Raw genomic sequence first — 15179 nt, 5'->3', positions numbered from 1 at the left:
ATAATAATAATAATAACAATGTGCTGCGAGGGCAGCAGGAGTTTCACTGATAATTTACACCTTATCTTGACAACAGAATACGACAGCAAACTCAAATCACCGATGGCTGCATGTTTGAAGAGCGTTCATGAGTACACAAAGTGTAACAAACCGCAGCGAGAAACGCGGGTTGTAGTTTTCTACATCTCCACTTCCGAGCAGGCGAACAGCGGCGCCCGCTCAAAGCGAACTACATTACCCAGCAAGCCCTGCGCGCCAATTAGAAACGTCAACGAGCCAGTGAACATTAAGCGGAGCAGACCAAAATCCCAAACAAGGAAATGGTGGGGGAATAAAACGACCAGATTATTTAATTAATGCATGTAATAATTAATATTTTATTTTATTGTAAATTAAGACGTATTTATGGGTTAAAATGGATTACGACTTCAAAACAAAGCTGGCGGCCGAGAGAGAGAGAGTAGAAGATCTGTTCGAATATGAAGGTTGCAAAGTGGGTCGAGGCACCTACGGGCACGTTTATAAAGCTAAGCGCAAAGACGGGTAAGAGAACCGAGAACCTTATTGTTTGTGCTGAATGAAGCTGACTGCCGGATGCACGTTGTGAACGCACAGCTCGGTTCGGCGCTGGACGGGCCGTTTGGGTCGGAACCTCCCCGAAGCGATAACCCGCGTCTCTGTGTTTTTGTTTTCATGTAACGCGCTCACTCACTCACCATCGGTCCCCCCCCCCCCCCCCCCCCCCCCTCAACACACACACACACACACACACCTCCCTCCTTCTCCCCCCCCTCCTCTTCCCCAGTAACCCCCCCAAACAACACACTAAAGCCGCGCTGCTGTTTGTTTTGGACTCTTGTTGGAGGTGTTCTCCTTCATGTGTTTAACCCGTCGGCGGGCTCTGCTGTCGTCACTGCACGCGGTAGTGACATCGCAGTGTTTTTTCGTGGCTCCAGTTTTTCCACTGAGCAATGCAAACTTTTTTGTTGTTGTTGATTGATTGATACCCCCCCCCCAGTTCATCTCGACACTCTCTTCAAGCATATGGCAGCTCGATGCATGTGTGAACCCGATGTATATAAGAGAAGCAGGAAGAGGGACAGATATGTTCTCACGTTCATGCTCTCCTCCGCCAGCGGTGGCGGTTCTTACTCAAAATTGGCAAATTCCCAGTCGACTATACTCCCAGTGCAGTTTCAGTAGAAAAGCACAAGTGAGATGTGTGAGGGAGCCAAAAGGTTAATCATTCTCACCTGACACGGTGGAAAGAAAATGAAATGCAAGAAGTGCACTTAACTAAAGGGGAAAGTGCACTAGGAGGTGCTCTTTGTATCTTTTTCATACCCTAAGTCTTATAGCTCGGTTTGTAGAAATCCAAAATATTCACTAATTCCACACACTAGATAGATTTGGTAGATAATCACCTCAGGGGTCGGGTTAACATGTCATATCCGTATTATTCGATATTGCTGTGAAAAAAGGAGTCACTGCTTTATTATCCTTTGAGAACAGAAGCGTTCCAAGTGTGCACAGAAACCGTGCTGAAGGGAAGAGGTGACAGCCGGTGGGACAGGTGACCAGATCAGGCCAAGATAAGTCGGCCTTGTAAAACTGTAGTTAGTCAGTGTCAATAGTAATAATACAATTTTATTATCATTCTACTTCAGTATAATTCAAATGTTTACAAGCGGTGGTTCTACATGTCCAGGTCAGAGGATGTGGGACCGTGGGGGCCTTATTTCATGGTTGCATGTGATTTGACCTCTTATATCCTCTGTGAACTTATGTACCTATATTATTGGATAGTGTTCAAATTATCAATGAAAATATTGTAAAAGCAACTGCAACCTATAAAAGACTGTCATGAGCATTGCTGACAGATCCATCTTAAATTTCTTAGATGCTGTAAAACTGTAAATATAATCAGGCACTGTTGATAGAAATTGTATTAATACACTTTAATTAACATTTGGACTAAAATACTGTGATGTAGGATCAGATAACAGCCAGATGTGGCCGATCAACGGGAAGTACTGTTGTCTTCGCTGTTGTTGTTGAATTTGAAATATTGCAACACTATAAAACATCTACAGAGCTGCTCTAATTCTTTCCTATGAAGGGACAAGAGCTAATGTGGATGGAGAGCCACGGGCCAAAATGTAATTTTATTTTACAGAAAATTAACTTTTGAAATTGAAAATAAAATTTTTGAATAATTAAAATACCACTTTTTAATCTGCGTATTTTTATTGTTTTGCAGAAATTGTCAGAAACATTGTTTTTGCCAATTAAAAAAAAAATAAAATAAAATTCTTGTCAAGTGTTTCACTGCCTCAACGTGTCCTCTGGACCGACTGATGCCGGACACACCAACGTATGCATTAGCAGAAGGGAGCAAGAAAACCACAATGCTCTGCAGATAAAACGTAGGCGGATGTAATTGGATAGTTGAATCCTGACTGCACTGTACATTGCCATAAAACTGGAATTATGTACTTTTTAGCTGCACAAAATTTACTGTTCTTAGTCATTCTGGTTAGGATGTTACAGCACTGACGAATAAGGAGAGAACGCACCAGCTTGCCAGAGTTGGGTTAGGGGTTACTGTGGGTCGAATTGGGCTGCTCTGATTGATTTATGCTCAAAATGAGGTGAGCTAAAAATGACTGCTGCTTCATTTGAGTGCACTTGCAGTTGCAAGGTTATTTGTGCGTGACACAACAAAGAGAAAAGAGAGCCCCCGTGCTGTGTATCAGTCAGCAGCCTGAGCTGAACGGTTGAAGAGGAAAAGTGAAGTCGGACTGGTGCCTTCCTAACTATGAAATCATTTCTGTTCATCGTTGACTCACAGTTGCAGAAGCTGAGTCAAGGCTGCAGGCCTCGCTGCGATAATGGAGACGTGATGAGGTCAAAAGGGGAACACTGTTGGGTCACGGCAGTCCTTTCTGCAGCAGTCATACCTGGGCGCTTGTTGAAGACTGATCCTCAAGTGGTCTTCTAGATTGTGCTGGTGATGCAGCGTGCAGCTCACTGAAGAGCTTTCATAAAAAAAACAACAATGTTAAATTCAGATTCATTCTTTGGCTCATTGTTGTTTTTGTGCAGCTGTCAAGCTCTTTTCACTGCATCATCAGTCTGTCATCCTGCCTTCATATTCAGTAATACTTTCCTGAGAAAGTGCAGCAGCTAAAAGATATAATGGGGGCTTTATTCGTACATGCTTTTCCAACAGGATACTGTAGGTTTAATGTGTCATCAGAGGAAAATCCCAGTGGAATAATGGTGATAAAAAAATGTCTTATCAAAGCGGGGAAAGTGCGCTGCAACTAATAATATTTCACTGTGTCTCAGTTCTGACTTGTTTGAATGAGGTACAGCTGTCATTAATGTCATTCATTGCACCTATGCTTTCCCTGCTACGATAATTCAAACTGTCTGCTGCTGTTCAAGTAAGCCAAGCAGCGCAGCACGACCAGGAGCGCTGGCATTTCAGCTCCACCGTCCATCAGGAGGCCAACACGGTCAGCACTGTTGCAAAGTTGAAGAGTTTGAAAGGATTTTGGTTTTGTTTTAAAAGCTACGGCCTTGACAGCTACATCGGTCCAGTCAAACACTGACTCAGTACTACAGCTTGTAATGTGTAATGTGCTTGTTTCTATCCCTGGAAAACTCAAGTACACAATGATAAGTGGGAATCGGGAGAGTTGCTGTTGTCAGCTGGTGCTTCAGCCTGACTTGTATTCTCAGAGGAGAGGTGATGGAGAAGTGATGGAGAAGTGATGGAGAGGCGATGGAGAGCTGATGAAGAGCTGATGGAGAGGTGATGGAGAAGCGATGGAGAAGCGATGGGAACAGAGGGCATCGTGTATCCCCAGTGAACCTAACCTGTAACGCTGATTAAAGTGAAAACTACATTTTCTGTCCCCAGTGCATATGATGCTGGAAATGAATTATCCCAGTTTCTTGGGTGAACAAACTGCACCACATTGTTCTTAATGTTTGCTGGCTTCACACCTCAAGCTTAAGGAATAACAACAACAATAGCAACTTTACCAAGAAAAAGAACGCTCCCATCAAGGTGTGGAGATGTTTGTGTTTTAAAGAAGTTGATGGATTTTCTCCATATGTGTCAAGTCTAGAACTGTCGATGTACCAGCCACGATTAAATCTGTGTCGCTCAAACTAAGCACCAATGTGCCAACTTGAACTAACCATTCCTGTGCATTTTTACACCGACACGGTATCCTCTAGTGGACCAACGGATGTGTTACACACTGTGGCGTGATACTGGGCTGAAATTAAATCCTTTCAAATGCTATATTCATATTACAGAAGAAATGACTTGCTTGAATAGCAACAATGACTTCAATATTTTCAAGCACAACCAACAGACCCAAAACCTCGCAAGTATGGGTACCTACAAGTGACAGCACCATCTAGTCGTCATAGTAGTTATACTGGTAGCAAAGAATAAGTCAGGTGATGTTAAAAAGACACAAAAGCAGTGCAGGGAGGAGGTCGGGGTGGATGGAGGGGATAAGAATAGTTAGACTTTAAAACGGGGGCCCGCTATCTGTTTCCTGGGTCGTATTATCATACTGGTGAAAAGCTGGAACATAAATATGATCCAGGCGCTCTGGCGTTACGGGTCAGCGCAAAGGGCCTTTTCCACTCATGTAGAGTTTCTGTTTTTGTGGATCAACGTAAACTGCTGTAGCAAGATGGTGGAAGAGTGCAGCGACGGTTGTGTCGGTAATGATGCGCTCATGCGGTGCAACTTTGGTGTCAACCTTGAGGTGAAATTGTTCTTCTGCCATCTCAAACCAGGTCTAAATGCAACGCTGCCAATGGAGGATTGTTTACTTCCTTACTTAAATCCCACAGACAGGTTTGGTAAATGTCTTACATATTTCATCCACTTATATAAATGATTTAAACAAAGATTTTGCAGTTAATTCAGTTAATTGTATAAAAAAATGAAGTGGGCTCTTGTCTGTTGAATTGGATTTCAATCAGGCAGTTGGTGGATGTCATGACGCAGTTTATTAAAAACCACAACATCAGTGACGTTTCTGGCACATTGCTTAATAAATGAATGCATCGGGAGCTTTGCGTGGGCATAGTTTACTTATGTTCCCTCTTCATAATCACTCTAGCACCTGATTTCAGGATATGGGATGAGTGTTCTTTAGGTGTTTGGCATCTTTAAGACCCTTCATCTCATTTCAGGAACCGTTTCCTACACTGGACAGCAGTTCGCATAATATCACAGTAAGAGTATATCAGTTCTCTCTTCCCAAGCTGATTTAACATCGCCATCCCATAGAGGCCGACTGGTAGGACCACAAAGTCGGCTATCATGACCCTGAACCTCCAGGACAAGCATGTCAGTCTGGATGGCGGTTCCAGTCTGCTCTTCAAACATTACAAAGCTCACGGTACCACAGCGGTTTCAAATTGTGAAAAGGTTCAGCAGTTATTTTTCAACCTTCATTTTGAACAGTTTGTCTGTGGCATCTCCTGCTGCCGGTACGCTCCTACGGTTCCTGTCAGTTGGTCGGGACAAACCTCCAATAAGGTTGTTTAGGTTGGAGGACTTGTTCGTAAGGTTTTTTCTGGGTGTACTATGATGATATTACGCGAAACATTGAGTCTTTGTTCTGGTCCAAAGTAAACTCTGTCCAGACATTTCCAGTGCTGCTGGTCTCTGCTGGTTTATAAACATGGTTTTGTGGCGCTGGCATTGCCTTCTACACACCAAGGGCCAGTCATCGGTGCATCCGCAGACCGCAGTGCTCCAAATCTTTGAGAAAGATATGATGGGATGGTGCCTTAAACTCGCAGTGACATAATTGCAGAGGCTTACACAGTGACAGAGCTGATGCACACTAACCAGCACAAGAACTGTGCAGTGGCCTCAAAGGCTGAGAAGACAATCCACCGCTCAGCCGGTGGATGTTGTCGGGTTGTGTGTTGCTGACCATCGGCTGTAAATTTGATGCCACTAGTTTCTATTATTGGCTTCAGCATGTTGATTAGGCATCAAAGGCAAAGTTTCTCTTCTACTATCAGAATACAAACAAACACGTGACGAGAATAAAATGCTCTTTCAAACTAGTTCGTATAGTTTTTGTCTTCTGTTTGTGATCTTACACCCACCGCAAAGAAGCACCAAGCGCAATGCAAGTAGGCGGGTGCACAACGCACTCGCACTCTGCTTGTTACACACATGCAGTGGTCCACAAAACATGCAAAAGAATAGGAATGGAAAGACAACAATTATCAGAGATTATTATTGTGCTCATCAGTCTGCACACGAGCAGATGTGTTTCCTCTAAAGATCTGCTGTTACATTAGTAATCCAACAAGGTGCGAGCGCTTCAGGGACTTTTGATGGTTATATTTCTGTATTTCCTGACATTGTAAAGGCCAAACAATGTATAGATCCAAAAACAGGTTAATTGACTATTTTCAAGTGTAACTTTGAATATTAGACTTGAGGTGATGCAGCAGTCAGTCTTTTTCAGTGCTCGTCTACCCAAGATTGCTTCAGGCCTGGACCTGCTGCCAAGCGACTCCCTTTATCTGCAAACGGATCATTGAAAGTGCCTGGAGGATTATTTGGTATTGAGATGTTCATCAAGTGAGCAAAATAGCAGAAACCTCCAACTAAAAAGAAACTTACAACTTCAAACTGCATCTTTACGTGTCGAGTTGTGCGGCTTTCTCTGTTTTTGCACTGTGGAGTGGCAGATAAACTATTTTATTGGGAATTTGACTAAATTCATTTGAGGAAATTTAGTTTACAGACCAAAAGATTAAATGCTTTGAGCATCTGTACAGCTCAATTAGTATAAGAGATGGGGGCCTGAGAGCTCCCGTTAATCTGTGACCATCTCCAATGCAAATGAAGCTGAAGAGGGTTTGATCTCAGCACCAGGAGGACCTGTTTGATGTGTGCGGGCTGATCACTCAATGAAGTTGTTATTGGATGCTGTCCACAGACTGTGTTTACATTTTAATTGTGCCTCTTTGCACTGCTTTAAATAGACTTGTGTTTCCTTTTAGCCCTTATTTTCTGCACTGCTCTCAGCTCCGGCTGTTCCTACACTGGAACACGGCTTATCTCAACTCATCAATATTTGTCTGCAGTCCTGCAGGCTCGCATTTCCCTTATTAACTGGTTTTCATGCACAAAATGTGACACGCAAGGGCAAATGACTATCCTGCAAAAAAACAAACAAAAAAAAAAAAAGTGAAAGTTGGCAGCTGAGAGCTGTAGCCAGGTCAGTGTGTAGTTTTGAGTTTCTGTCTTTGCATCAAGGATGAAGTCATGCTGGGCAGTGATCCAGGCCTGGGGAGGGGGAGAGGAAGCAACAACAACAATGCCCTCTGCTCCTTCCCCTCTTTCAACAACACCTCCTGCTTTGATAATCAAATCCCAAAAGGCCAAAGCAGGAGTCAAGAGAGGTTTAGGTAGCTTTTAAAAAGCCTGCTGTTTAAAGACAATTTAGCCATTTAATAATTTTGCTTCCATTTTCTCTTTTTTTTATCTCCACAGGAAAGATGAAAAGGAGTATGCACTGAAACAAATAGAAGGCACTGGAATATCGATGTCTGCCTGCAGGGAAATCGCTGTAAGTTACAGTTTTTCTTATGGAGGCCTTACATGACGTTATTACAATCTCATGCTGTGCAGCCAGACATCATTTTATCTCACTTGATATTATTAACGAATTAATCAACAACTCCCCCGTGCTTAAAACACTTGCTGCATGAATTTGTTTCTGTCATATATATGGAGAAAAATTACAATGAAATAACTCAACATCAGCATAAATGGGAACAATCTTGGGGTCGCTTCCTGTAATATCTGGACTCAATTTGACTGTATTTGCATATATTTTGTTTTTGTTTCGTTTTAGATTTTTTTCTCCTGCAACTTCTGCTTTCAATGTGCTGTATTTATTAATGTTCATGTGAGTGATATGTGCTGTTATGAGCTATGGTGTCCTGGACACGCAGTTAGGTTGAACTTCTGAGTTACTGTTACTTGTGAGTGTGTGTGTTTGTGTGTGTGTGTGTGTGTGTGTGCGTGTGCGTGTGCGTGTGCGTGCGTGTGTCAGGGGGTCGGTGTGTTTGTTTGTTGAAGTTGGGTTTCGGGTGTAATTTTATTTTCTTTCTTGTGGTTGATATGCTATTAAAATGTGCCGATTAATTAGGAGTTTTAGCGGACGCTGCAAACTATCCAAACATACCAAATACGCTGTTGTCCAGTGTGTGTGAACTCATCAAGAGATGACGGTTAATGCAGCCATCAATGAAAACAGTGACTCTTTTATATTTCTCTCAGTGTTATTACAGTTTGATGATAAAAAATGTAAAGCTGCTTGAGAGGGGAAAAAAAAAGAATGATAAAGACTTGATTAGTGAGAAGAAAATAAGAGATAATTAAATGAATGTCTTTTATCTTTTAAATTGGACCTTGATGTTTCTTGTGTTTAATTGCTCAGTAGTGTATGAAGGGATGTTACAAGCGCTGCTCTCCGCTGACAGTCTGCTGGTGCTGCTGAGCTGAAGCAGCTATCGATGGTCCATTTACAGCACTTTAAACTCTCTATATGCCGCGTTTGATTATGATGAGGAACCTTTTTTTAATCAAGAGTAATGTTTCTACTACTTCACTGGATGTCTTTCACAGCCTCTTTATCCTGTTAAAATGAGATTGTCTTAAAAGTAAAATGCTATAATTGGAAAACTTCTGAAGCTCTCACTAGTCTTTTAAAAAATGGAGTCCTGTAAGTGAATATTTGAAGTTCTGACTTGATTTCGATCCTGAATGCACTTCGAGTTTAGAAATTTCATTTTTACACAGCAAGCCGCTCTCATTATAAATATCATGGCAGTTTTAATTGTTTGCTTCTATGTTATAGTCACAATGGCAGCTTCACTGGCTCAGACCCTGAACACGTTTCCCCGAAACCTCCAACCTGTCTGACGCTAATGGCATGAAATTCCCTTCAGGGAAAAAATCAACAAAGAACATGTTTGTCAGGTCTCGAGGGCACAAACAGTGCAAACATGTGAGTAACACTGCAAGTAAACTCTGCTTGCTTTCAGAAAAAACCCAGAGGACGTCTTTCACGTCTTCTTTTACTGTCAGTCTCCAATCAGTAGTGACATTGATCAGAAAATCTATCATGACTTTGTTTTTGGAAGTCTGATGCCCCCATCCCCCAACAACATGACAACAACTGCCCCCCCCCCCCCCCCCCCCCCCCCCCGACTCATGAATTCAGTGGCTACAACTTGATCCCTGTTCTTGTGTTGCTTCTAATTATTTACACTCTGACTAACTGGCCCCATTAAAGGAGGTTCAATTTGCTGTTAGCAGCTCCTGTTTGCAAAGTCCCTCTGAATGTACAGACAGTCACTGACTTACTTAGTAAAACTGAAGAGAACAAGATGATTTTTATGAGCACCATAAGCAGTGGATTTGAATCAATGAATTCTATCTCATTTACGGACATGTATTTGCTGTGGGTACGAGATACTGATATCTCGTGTGTCATATTGAATCTAAAAGTGTGTTTCATCCCTGCGTGTTAAGATTGGACTAAGTTATCACTCTGAAGGAGTGAGACTGTTTGGCTCAAATTGTGAGCAAACAAATAGCTGTGTTACTGCTGCTGACTGTGTAGCTTCTCGAGCTAACATTGTTTGAATTCTTTGTTTTGTGAAGCACCGAGGTCAGATCTTTGCCAGCACCATCTTGTTAGTTCACAGAGGTTTGGAGCAGGAAGTGACCATATTTGGACGAGCTGGGGGGAGGAGCCAGCGGTGGATCTGACTGATCTGATTGGAAATCTGACGATACTACGTCCCGCCCACCGATAGCTGTACCCGGACTGCACCACAGGCCTGTCAATCAAACTTTGTGTCACACCTTCTATATGAAAGTAGCAAAGAAAAATACAAACCACACAATCGTTTAAGGTCATTGTTTGTGATTGACATGTGTCTGTAGGAATGGTTGGGTGGATTTAGCTGTTCACATAGTCTCCAGTTAGAACTCAGGTTCCCTTTAGGATCTGTGGAGCGGGTGGTGCTGCTGGATGGGGTGGTGCTGCTGGAGGGGGTGGGGCTGCTGGATGGGGTGGTGCTGCTGCTGGAGGGGGTGGTGCTGCTGCTGGGTGGTGCTGCTGGAAAGCGAGTCGAGTCGAGTCAGATAGAGAAGGAATGTGGCCCCTCTGACATGCCGCTCGCCGGTTATGTAAGAGGTTCCAGTGTCACATGTTTACCTGGAGAGAGGCAAAGTGTCATATGGTGCAAACACGTCCAACAGTAATTAAGATGTAGTTTCACCTACAGGAATGTTTTCATGCCCTTTAGGTGCACGGTAACATTTACACTCAACAAGACGTTGCGTGTTCACAAGACCTCTTTTCGCCAGCGATACGTTTAAAAGTCCTCCTTCAGCTGCTGTGTCGACCGATGTAACGGCTGGTGCGTTGACCAGCTTTGTTTGCTGGGAATTTTCCACAAAAAGAAGAAAATATATAATTAAGAAAAAACAGAAGTAAGTCTGTCACAACACTAAATGACAGTAAGTGACTGTCACCTCCCTTCCTGTTTCATTCAAAGCGCCATGTTTGGAAACAGGTTGGTAGAAACCAACGGCTGTCTATAAAACATATTCCAAGGTTCACAAACATGACAACAGCAAGCTTTTCAAATTATAGGTGGCAGTGTTAAGTATGCATACAGAACTGTGCAAGAGCTTCTCGAGCTAGCATTGTTTAAATTCTTTGTTTCCGTGACATGTAGATCACTCAATTTTTTACATATAACAGGGTTTAGAGGCTCTCATGGATCTATAATACTGACCAAAAATACTGCACAAGCAAACTGAGGCTGCTTTGAAAAATAATGGTGCCTCTCCTCACTGTACTTGCACCAACACAGCATCCCTGCAAAGCGTGAAATAGACATGCCGGTCCACTACAGCAAAACGTGAGATAGACACGTTTTTGGCGTGTCGAGGCATGAAAGTTACACGTTAAACTTAGACGCATGAAAATGTAGTGTGACGCGGGTTCATATGACCAAGGTCCCGCAACAGAGGCAACGAAGGAGTTTTTTTTTTTGCGGTTTTAGTCAAATTGGTCGAATCCAGGACGGGACACATTTTTCTTGAGTAGTTTTTTTGTTACATAACCCCAACCATGTTTTTTGTCCTAACCCCAACCATCAATTATACAGCATAAATTTCAGTTTCCGCTAATACGAGGCAAAAGCCAAAAATGATGGGGTTATATTTGCACCGTTATTAAAGGGCCTGCTGCCGCACTCAGATGAACTGCTGCTTCCACAGATTTTCTGTAGTCTAACTTGTCCTTGCATTCCAGTTGCTTCTTTTTGCTTATGTAACTTCGGCTCTCAGATATCTGCTCGTACTCTTGGATTGTAGCACAACAGATAACAATTAGGTAGCCGAGTGCTTCGAGTTCATGCACAAATGCCTCGAGCAGCAAGTTGTTGCAACAGTTCCTGGTCGGCTGGACTTTTACTGCATGTCATTCTTCTGCTCTTTGGGGGTCTACAGAGCTAGAATAGGTGCCGAACTTAGATCTCTTTTTTTTTTTTATAGCACTAACTCCATTGCTTTGACATTATCAAGTATCAAAAAATATCTTGTTACTCCTTCACGATTGTTGATGCCTATACAACATCCACCAATACGTTTTTGTTTTGAATTGCACAGCTTTTGCTCAGTTTACATTGACATGGGTGTCTGCATTGCTGTTGGTCATGTTAATTTGATATTTTATCTGATACGTCAACTTTTCCACCTCAGGGTAACGTAAAAACATTTTCCAAAATTTTTCACCAATTAATTTTTTTTTAAAATTTTCTGCATTTTCACTCAGGCTTTTTTTTTTTTTTTTTATATCCACAAATTGATAATGTGCATAGAACCAGGTGCATGAAAGGAACTCAGTGGCTTGCTTCAAAACGGTAGCAATGGCTGGTGCCTACCATGTCATTTATCACATGAAACTGAATAAAGAAGAAGGACCTCTCACAAACATAGAAAGTCATCATATAAACCTCCAAAAGATGGCCACTGATTTCTTTCAAATGCTCATTTACAGCAGGAAAAAACACTTCCATTTATAATTACATCTGGTATCACGGTACATAAAGGCACCAAGGTCAGCCCTTCTGAGGAGTAAACACACAGCTGTCATCATATCATATGCCATCGTGCATTCACATAAAAACCCGGAACGTGCTGCCAAAGTGACACAGCTGGGCCAACAACTAAGGTCAGTCAACCCTGTTTCCCAAAAAGTTCAGACACTGTGTAAAATGTAAATAAAAACAGAATGTGATGATTTGCAAATCATGTAAACCCATATTGAATTGTAAATAGAGCAAAGACCACATATCAAATGTATAAACTCAGAAATGTTATTGTGCTATCAGAAATATACGCTCATTTTAAATTTGATGCAAGTAACACATTTCGAAAAAGTTAGGACAGTCACCTGGTGAAACATTTCATAGCTTTTTAGTTTAATTGATAAGTCGCATGTTTTTGCATAAAAAGAGCATCCCAGAGAGGCAGAGTCTCTGAAGATGGGGAGAGGTTCACCACTCTGAAAGACTGTGTGGGAAAATAGTGCAACAATCTAAGAATAATGTTCCTCAATGTAAAATTGTAAAGAATTTGTGGATTTCATCGTCCATAGTACAAAATAGATGATTTGGGCTCATTTTGTTACTTTCAGAAGAACCTGCATGCTCCATTTAGTTTTCAAATAGTTCTTGTTTGAGCTTTATTTTATTTTGTGTGTTGTCACTGTCACAATATTGGATCTACAACATAATCTGTGAAGCTACCACAGAATTGATTGGACAGGTTTTTCAGCCTCACGGACAACAGAAACTCTAAAGTTATTACTCTGTCGGAAATAATCTGTCAGATCTTGCAAATATTGTACGGGGCTCTGCTTATTGCACCTGTGTGTTCACTTCTGTTTGCTTTATAAGTGATAGATAGTTGGGTTAAAACCGGAAATGTATGACGGGGCGTCTCTGCAATGTAGTGTGCACACTTTGTATGTATATATTTGGTGTGAGCAACTGCACGAGTTCCCGTCACTTTACCCGCAGTACACTGGCACACACTTGTTCAGCACAAGCGGCAACCAACAGTGACGTCACCTATTGGTTTGTTAACGGCCATTATGAAACCTTGAGTTCGGGTTTTGGCCGATCATCTTGCTAGTTTGAAGCTATTTGGAGCCAAAAGTGATGATTGGAAACGCTAGGACACTCCGTTCGCCCACCGATAGCTGTAACCTGACAGGCCTGTCAATCAAACAGACATGCCCCCCTAAAACACGTCTTTTTAAGGCTTATGACGGGATTATTTTCAGATGGACCTCCAGAAAAACGAATAAGAAGTGACTTTTTCTAAAAACACAAAAATAACCGCACACTTTTTTGGAGCCGACCTCTAGTGGCACTCGGTGGTATTGCAGTTTAAGACACTTCTGCATTGGAACCCTCTTTCAGACCCGGAAGCTACGAACTCTTTTATAAACAGTCTTTGGGTCAGCATGCTGGAGAACTTGCCACAGTTCTTCTGCAGATTCAGGCTGTTAGCGTCGTCTATGTATTCATGTAAAGTCTTTTCAAATTAAATTTGGGTTCGATCAGACACCTCTCAGATGCAGTCATTTCATCTTTTGTTGCTTTGATCACAAAGTAAACAATCTGTGCACCACCCTGATTGGCCACAGCAGCACCTTGCCTGTTGATGCTGATCCTGATGAGCGTGTCAACACCGTGGTCCGGGTTGGCCCAGTTTGGCTCGGGTTGGTCCAGGTTGGCCCAGTTTGGCTTGGGTTGGTCCGGGTTGGTTCGAGTTGGCCCGGTTTGGTCTGGCTCCTCTCCTTTCTCCTCCTCTCCTCTCCCCTCCTCTCCTCTCCTGTGCTGTGTGTTGTGACACTCCTTCTCCTAAAGACTTTCCAGCTCTCTCTCAGTGTCATGTTACTCACACAAGAGCAGAAGCTTCAGCGAGACGGTTGATTTGCTTTGTCTTTAAAGCTTTGAAAGAACAATCATCCCTTTCATAAAGCCTCCGATGATGGAAAAGTAGGCCTGTTTTTGATATCTGCTCTGCAGCATATCTAAAAATACGATTTTGTCACACCATTAGCGGCATTCTTTTCCAGAATAATCCGATTGGGCCGTAACAGCTTCTCTCCCAGAAATACAGACACAGGGAAATGTTACTTTTTGATTTTTCTTATATGATGACAATTAATGCTGAGAAACAATTATTATCTATTATAATCTATAATTATCCTTTGCAGTAGTAGACAAAACATCCCAGTGTCATGTTTCGGCTTTCTTGCAGGAAGTTCTAGAAAAAGACTGGAGGAATTTTGGCTCACGAAGGGGAGCGTTGCTTCTGTAAAGTGATCTGAAAATGCCCAGTGTGTTAGTGTTTTGTGGTTTTTGCGGTGTTCAGTCACAGGCTGAAGTCTTTGCCATGATAAATCAAATTAAGTCAATCAAGGGGAAACCAGACATGAGCAGATGCAAAGTTTTTGATCAGTTATAAACGCAATTTTTTTTTTTTACAGTGCATTACAAACCGCTCAGGGCTGCAATAAAAATAAATTAAAAATAGCGCATTCCATTAATTCAGAAAATAGAGTTTATAGATGGAGATGCATCGAACCAACTACCTAACCTCAGAGCTCTTTGTTGGCTAAAGAGCTGTGGCCTGTTTGGTGGAGATGCTTCCACCATTATGCTTTTTTTTTTTTTTTTTTTTTTTAATGTTGTTGCTTTTCATATTATTATTATTATTACAGAAAAAACACTTAAAAAAAACTAAAAATATATGTTGATAAAATCCACTTAAAGAAAAAGAAAATTATATACACATGTTTTCATGCAGTTTGGAGGGGGAGATTATACCTTTGTATCTTTACATCATTTACCACTGCTCATACAACTTTAACAAGGTTTTTGCATCAGACTATGGAAATGTGGCACCACTCGTGTCTGGAGTAAAATCACTGTTAACTCCGCCCATACATCACCCGAATATTTCCTTGTGTGTCGTTTCTCGTCACTAATCGTCCTGCATGACAGGT

At 41.9% G+C, this 15179-nt stretch overlaps 1 protein-coding gene across 2 annotated transcripts in view; it reads left to right on the top strand.

The window, feature by feature from the left end:
- The first annotated feature begins 312 nt into the window (after positions 1 to 312).
- cdk19 (cyclin dependent kinase 19) overlaps positions 313 to 15179 on the top strand; it is a 61459-nt gene continuing 46592 nt past the window's right edge. For both annotated transcript variants that reach the window (XM_069161875.1, XM_069161876.1), the window contains exons 1-2: positions 313 to 543; positions 7562 to 7637. In XM_069161875.1, the coding sequence (XP_069017976.1) occupies positions 416 to 543; positions 7562 to 7637 (204 nt within the window). In that variant the 5' untranslated portion in view covers positions 313 to 415. The remainder of the gene's footprint in view (positions 544 to 7561; positions 7638 to 15179) is intronic.

The sequence above is a fragment of the Embiotoca jacksoni genome, unplaced genomic scaffold (assembly GCF_022577435.1).
Source record: "Embiotoca jacksoni isolate LCO1_2020_lvr unplaced genomic scaffold, fEmbJac1.0.p SCAF_29, whole genome shotgun sequence".
NCBI classification, from domain to species: domain Eukaryota; kingdom Metazoa; phylum Chordata; class Actinopteri; family Embiotocidae; genus Embiotoca; species Embiotoca jacksoni.
The sequence above is the reverse complement of the archived record's forward strand: the minus strand, read 5'-3'. Positions and strand labels throughout refer to the sequence as shown.